General features: G+C 44.8%; 1 protein-coding gene across 1 annotated transcript in view; it reads left to right on the forward strand.

Moving 5' to 3' along the window:
• Positions 1-6,643, forward strand: part of LOC111965272 (ER membrane protein complex subunit 2) — a 58,497-nt gene extending 51,854 nt beyond the window's left edge. The window contains exon 11 of the mRNA XM_023989353.2: positions 6,466-6,643. Within this exon, the coding sequence (XP_023845121.1) occupies positions 6,466-6,546 (81 nt within the window). The 3' untranslated portion in view covers positions 6,547-6,643. The remainder of the gene's footprint in view (positions 1-6,465) is intronic.
• The last annotated feature ends 887 nt before the right edge of the window (positions 6,644-7,530 follow it).

Genomic DNA, 7,530 nt, shown 5'->3' on the forward strand with positions numbered 1-7,530 from the left:
TGTTTTTGGGGAAGATCATTGTCTGCATCCATGATCTAGCAAAGACCCAAACAACGTTCCATAGAAATCCTGGTTGAGAATGAAAGGACTGAACAAATGAACAACGAAACGGCACAGCAAGTAAGTGAAAGAAATAGGTTTTGATTATGTTTTACTGGTAATGGGGACATGCGTAAATGCCAACAAAATAACTTTTTGGTCAGTGTGTGTTTAATCTTTATTTAACTAGGCAAAACAGTTAAGAACAAATTCTTATTTACAATGACAGCCTACCCCGGACGACGCTGGGCCAATTGTGCGCCGCCCTATGGGACTCTCAATCACGGCCAGATAGTGACTGTAGTGACGCCTCTTGCACTGAGATGCAGTGCTKTAGACCGCTGCGTCCATGTGTGTATGTTAACTATTTAACTGTACTAGAATGCTTAAAAGGCCACTATAATTTTAAATATCGGGGGTTGGTATCGTTTTTCTTTTGGCAAGGAAAATATGGGATATCGCTATCGGCCAAAAATGTCATAGGTGCATCACTAGTATCTAACACTTTGGGTGTTGATTAATCAAGAACACTTAACTGTGTTGGTTTTCTAACACTAAGTGTTGTCAATCAATCAGGCACACTTTACAATGTTAAGCTCAACATCGTGGGTGTGGAAAATGTATTAACATTTTTAAGTATTTCTATTTCGTTTTTGAGTAAATGCACAAGGGTAAACACCATATGTGTGTTTGGTCTCCACTCTCAGACAGAGCCAGAGCCACACCCTGATCAGCCAGGGAACAGGAAGAGGCTCCCGGCGGGCCCGGCAGCAACCTGTTGGGCTGTGTTTGTTTTAAGTTGGCTGGTAATGGCAGGGGCAGCAGAGCAACGGGACCCCACCCTGCGTGTGAGAGGAAAAATGACAAGGCGCAAGGTTGWCTTGACTCTTAACTCCAACTCTGAGGGTTTTTTTCTCCTCCTTTTTAAATGGGCACTGGGCTATTTGAAAGGGAGCCGCTGTGGAACGTTGTGGGCCTCCGCAGGGCTGGCCTGGCTGCTTGTGCTGACTGATTGATGGGGGCTTTAAAGGGCTACTCGTGTCAGCCGTCCCGCTTTTATGACCTGCTGTACCTGGTGATTGTCATACCTCAGTGCGAGGAAAGGCGGCTGGTGAGTGGTGTTGTGGGAGCAAACGTCACAATGGGGTCAAAGCGACTGGGGCAAGGCCGTTAAACATTTTATTACTGAAAACTGAAAGAAAGGGTCCGGCTTTGACATGTAAATGACCCAGAGGCGAGAAGTTTTAATTACTCTGTCGTTGTTAAAATCTTAATATCACAAACAGAATTTGTGTTTCAAGAGGACATGTAATTTTTTTCCACCCTGCCCGTCAGTCACCGTCAGTTATTCACTGGCAGTCAGAGTGCACAGCTGATGGCCCATCGACACTACACCTAAACTATACTGAACAAAAATGTAAATGCAATGTAAAATGTTGGTTTCATAAGCTGAAATAAAAGATCCCAGAAAGCTTATTTCTCAATGTTGTGCACAAGTTTGTTTTACATCCATGTTAATGAGCATTTCTCATTTGCCAAGATAATCCATCCACCTGACAGGTTTTGCATATCAAGTAGCTGATTAAACAGCACGATCATTACACAGGTGTACCTTGTGCTGGGGAGAATGAAAGGCCACTCTAAAATGTGCAGGTTTGTCACACAATGCCACAGATGTCGGAAGTTGAGGGAGTGCAATTGTCATGCTGACTGTAGGAATGTCCACCAAAGCTGTTGCCAGATAAATTAATGTTAATTTCTCTACTATAAGCCGCCTCCAACATCGTTTAAGAGAATTAGGCAGTACGTCCAACCGGCCTCAAAACCGCAGAACACGTGTAACCTTGCCAGCCCAGGACCTCCACATCTGGCTTCTTCACCTGCAGAATCGTCTGAGACCAGCCACTCGGACAGCTGATGAAACCGAGGAGTATTTCTGTCTGTAATAAAGCCCTTTTGTTCGGAAAAACTAATTCTGATTGGCTTAACCTGGGTCCCCGGGGGGGCCTTGCTCCCAAGTGGGTTGGCCTATGCCCTCCCAGGCCCACCCATGCCCACCCATGGCTGCGCCCCTGCCCAGTCATGTGAAATCCATAGATTAGGGCCTAATGAATTTATTTAAATTGTCTGATTTCCTTATATGAACTGTAACTCAGTAAAATCATTGTATTTGTTGCATGTTGCGTCTATTTTTGTTCAGTATATAGCCTAACTAATTTCACACACAATAGTTACCCAAAAGACAATATTACATTGATAATAGTCTGATGTGTGAGAATAGTATCAATTGTTAATTGTATATAGGAAGACTGATGAACAGCGCAGCTTGGAATTGACACAGAAGCAGGGAAATTAAAGTGAGTGCCAAAAAGTGACTTTTGCAAATTCTCCTACAGAGTCACTGTCAGGTAAGATGTTTTGATGTCTATATAGTATCAGAAAGAGCAGATTATGCCGTTTCCATATCACCTATCCTTGCCAAACAACAAGATTTCCTCTTGAGTCGACGTGAACCTCGATTAAGGCAGCCCTCTGCCCATGATGGTAGTATGGCAGGCCATTTTGGGGTCAACAAGACGTGTGACCGTATTTTGGATAACAACTTCTGGCCTGGTCTGAAATGGGATGTTTTGTCTTACTGTAAATCCTGTTGCGTTTTCCAGTGGACGGGTAAACCGAACCAAGCTGTACCGGTTGCACCGTTGCAACCTATTCTTGCTTTTGACTAACCTTTCAGCAGGGTTCTGGTGGATTTTGTTGGTCTTTTGCCCCAAGCAAAGAGTGGTAACCAGTTTCTCTTAACCAACAATGCAGTTCAAGAAATTGATGGTTAAGGGCTTGTAAAAGTAAGCATTTCACTGTTGTATGCGGCGCATGTGACAAATCCATTTTGATTTGATCATGTGTGCCGCCACTCTTTTCTATTCCACTAAGGAACATCAAGAGAGGAAAGTTGGTATGAATATTACAGGACTTTCCCTTTGAAATGTCCGTGGTAAGGACAACTTGGTTGCTGATTTGGCTTTCAAGGATGGGCAGTCAATACGTTTTGTGTTTAGCCTGTGTGTAGCCCTGGCTCACAATTGATTTTGACTGCACATTTTGCCGTTTTGGAGACCAGTTTTGTTTTGGTTGCGCTCGTCCGAAGGGGATGAGTTATAGAAGCATATGTGAGTTTTTCGAAAACTTCTGTGTTAGGCAACTATAGGGGGAAAAAATTGAGGTGGCTGTTTTAATTGTTGACAGCCAGTAGACGCCATGTTTAAATTGGAGAAGGCGATTCATTTTAGTAGTGATGCGTTTAAGTTGGTTATGTTGTGCAATGGAAGTTTTCATTTACATTACATTTTACATTTTAGTCATTTAGCAGACGCTCTTATCCAGAGCGACTTACAGTAGAGTGCATACATTTTATTACATTTTTACATACTGAGACAAGGATATCCCTACCGGCCAAGAGCAGACGCTCTTATCCAGAGCGACTTACAGTAGAGTGCATACATTTTATTTATTTTTTTAAATAATTTTTAAATTTTTAATTATTCCTAATATTTATATTTCTTTATTTATATATATATATATATATATATATATTTTTTATATATATATAATTTTTTTTTACATACTGAGACAAGGATATCCCTACCGGCCAAACCCTCCCTACCGGCCAAACCCTCCCTAACCCGGACGACGCTATGCCAATTGTGCGTCGCCCCACGGATCTCCCGGTTGCGGCCGGCTGCGACAGAGCCTGGGCGCGAACCCAGCCCAGCCTGGGCGCGAACCCAGAGACTCTGGTGGCGCAGCTAGCACTGCGATGCAGTGCCCTAGACCCGGGTGGCGCAGTGCAGTGGTGGCGCAGTGCTCACCACCATCAGTTGGTGGTGAGCAACTATAGGATATATTTGTAGTCAGGTGTTATATGTTTTGTTTTTTCCATTTATGTTATGAGGTTGGTCTTTAGCACGTATAGCTCGTTCACACGCAGGGTGCATAGATTGCCGTCACCTCGTTAGTCATTATGTGTCACACCTGTGCTGGTTGCCATCTCGTTAGTTGGAAGGTGTTTCACCTGTGCTGGCCCAGATGCTATTTAAGAGTGGCTGGCCCAGTGCTCCAGTTGTCTTGATAGATGTGGACGGTTTAACACCTTTAGTTGGCGCTCCCTATTTTGATTTCGACGCAAACAATCCTCTATCTGAATTCCCTGATTTTAGTTTTGCGCCACCTTTTTGGTTTGCGTCCTGTCTTTAAGTTTGGTGTGGGTTATTCTTTTGTTTGGGCAAATTTAGTGGGAACTCGTGGGTGTCTTTTAGGTCCCAGTTGTTGTTGCTTTGCAACTTTCAGTGGACACCCCAAAGTGTGTCTTAGAGACCCTCCTAAAACTCCACCTGTTTCGTTTTAGTTGTCAGTGACTCTTTGTTAGTTCCCCCTTCTGTTTGAGTGACATTTTTGTTTTTCTTGCAGGGGAATGTAACAAATAGAGTCCCAGGATATTAACCARGATATGGTCAGTATGCCAGGGTTCTCCCCAAACAAGAGGGGTGCTGCGCCACCTGTTTGGGTTGGCTGCGCCATTATGTAAAGATTTTTAAGAAAATGTAACCGATATTTTGTAATGATGGAGTAACTCTCTTTGATCGCCAATGAATGACATGATTGTGAATTGCGGAACAGGCCACTCGTAAATTCCGAGCGTTATCATTTTCCTCAATTAATTCAGCCTGCTTCAAAATGTGCTATCTCGACACAGAGCACACTCTGGACGCACACAGTGCATCCGGAGAACGTCTTTGTTGAATCAGGTCTCGTATGGGCAGCAAGTACAAAACAGCACACATTCTTTAATAGCCTATACTGTAGGGGTTTCCTGTAGGGTTTAWTAACTGCATTTAGTTGTGGTATATTGGCCATATATCACAACCCCCCCCCCCCTTCCCGAAGTGCCTTATTGCTGTTATCAACTGGTTACCAACATAATTAGAGCAGTAAAAATAATGTGATGTGGCCTTACACTCACACACAAGACACACAAGACACACACACACACACACACACACCAAACCTGCTCTCAAGTCTTAGGAAGCTTGCCTCGATGCTGCTGTCCCTGAGCCCAAGTAGCAGTTATTATAATGAGAACGGAGGCGTAGTCTACCGCACAAYTCACTAATGCCAAGTGCCTGTGGGTGTTGTTGCAGGGGGCACATGTCCTAGCTCCTAGCGTGGCTAAATTAGGTTATCTGTTAGTCTCTGTAGTTTGGGGACAGGGTTGAGAGGAGAGGACCCCCTCCTGAGTTCTGATAATAGCAGGGCTGATTGTGGTTTAATTGGGAGATTGAGGGGCTGTGTGTGTGAGTCACAGAGGAAGTCCAGTCTGGCCCGTGTACACACACACAGAGGGAGAGAGGGAGGCAGAGATTAGTAGCAGTGCTTTATGGGTTTGTCTGGGGCTGTCCAGGCGAGGGGCCGTGAGACAATGAGTCATCAGGACGTCCTGCTCCTCCCTCTCTCTCACCTCTCCCCCTCACACACAGACACACAGCTTTTTTGCAACAGGCCAGGAACATCCCTGACTCCAGGTGGTGCTTCTCTTCTCTTGGCCCCGTTAGTCACTCTGGAATTGCACATGGCCAATCTGTATTCATCACGGTGCTTCATGTGTTTCTGTCAAGTTATCATTCTAGGTTTGTCAGGCTGCTGGTGTGACATTCCAACGTTGCCCCATTATGCTGTGGAGTTATATACACTGAGTATACAAAACATTAAGAACACCTGCTCTTTCGATGACAGACTGACCAGGTGAATCCAGGTGAAGGCTATGATCCCTTATTGATGTCACCTGTTAAATCGACAATCCGTGTAGATGATAGGGAGGAGACGGGTTAAAGAATGTTTTTTAAGCCTTGAGATAATTGAGACATGGATTGTGTATGTGTGTCATTCAGAGGATAAATGTGCAAGACAATATTTAAGTGCCTATGAACGGGGTATGGTAGTAGGTGCCAGGCTCACCGGTCTGTGTCAAGAACTGCTACGCTGCTGGGTTTCCCGTGTGTATCAAGAATGGTCCACTACCCAAAGGACATCCAGCCAACTTGACACAACTGTGGTAAGCATTGGGGTCAACATGGGCCAGCATCCCTGTGGAACGCTTTCAACACCTTGTTAGTCCATGCCCGGACGAATTGAGGCTGTTCTGAGGGCAACTCAATATTAGGAATGTGTTCCCAATGTTTGGTATACTCTGTTTAGTTTAGTCTGTTTCGACCTGATGTGATGGAGCGTGATATGGGGCTATGAGGTTATTGTGACACTAAGTGTGCGCTAGTGTTTTGGCTTGGCTGGCTCTCCCTCAGCCAGCGCCGTGCTTTGGTCTCTTTAAAGATGTGATGAGCTGATGTTTTTTCTCTTCTCTCTGTCATGCAGCTGGCCGGTCGCGGGACAAAGGAGAACAAATGCTCCGTGAAGGCCGTGGAGGAGATGCTGGAGTCCATCACCATGTCCTAGGCCCCACCCCCAACTCTTACACCCCCCCTTCCCCTGTTCTACATGGCTCAACAAGGCAGCTCTGTTGGCTCAATGCTGTGCACCCTCCCCTCCCCCCTCCAGACTCGGAACACCACCTTCCCTCCCTCTGTTATTAGATGATTTAAAGCAGGACTGCGTCTGAAATGACACCCTACATAGTGCCCTTTATAGTGCAGGACTTTTAACCCAAGCCCTATCTGAGCAAATATTGTGCACTATGTGAGATATAGGGTGACATTTGAGATGTAGGACAGGTAGAGGATGCTCCCGYATTGAGATCAGGGACTGAGATGTGAGTAGAGAAAAGGCTGTAATAAATGCTCATGTAAAGAGAGGGTTTAGACAGGTCCGTCTTTATGCAGCTAGGCCCTCCGACATTTCCTTGTCTGTAATTGAAATAAAATAAAATGTTTTTATCATAACTATAGTTTTTTYCCCCTGTGTCTGTCCATCCAGATGTCTTAATAAAGGTTTGAATTCTTTGCTGTCTGGAGAAAAATTTCTCATTTCAGTGGGTTGGTCTTTTTGTTTTTTTTCCTGGGTTCTATTAGGTTTTGTGTATAGGACCAATCTTATCAGTACATTAGCTCAACTGCTAATGATAATGGCAGATTCATTATGTTTATGATGATAATAATGATCAAATCCTCTCTGTAAGCTTTCTCTTAACTTATGGTGATTGAGCCCCAGCCACTCTAACCACTCTACCCCACCAGTAGCAACAGCAGAGCAATCGGCAACACTAGAGCAGTCTGCTTAAACCATTTTCCAGTGAGCGGGAGAGAAGTGTTATTAAACGGGCAGCAGCGAGGCTAAAGGCCTTTGCTTCTCACACTGGATCCAGCTGTGAATCCCGCCCTTCAATTACCCAGACACCATAAGGGCTCTGTAACTGCAACGCTCGGTCGCGCGGGAGAACACCTCTGTCATTTCAGTTTAGGGAGACCCAGAGCACACGGACTG

Source organism: Salvelinus sp. IW2-2015, linkage group LG6.1 (assembly GCF_002910315.2).
Source record: "Salvelinus sp. IW2-2015 linkage group LG6.1, ASM291031v2, whole genome shotgun sequence".
NCBI lineage: Eukaryota > Metazoa > Chordata > Actinopteri > Salmoniformes > Salmonidae > Salvelinus > Salvelinus sp. IW2-2015.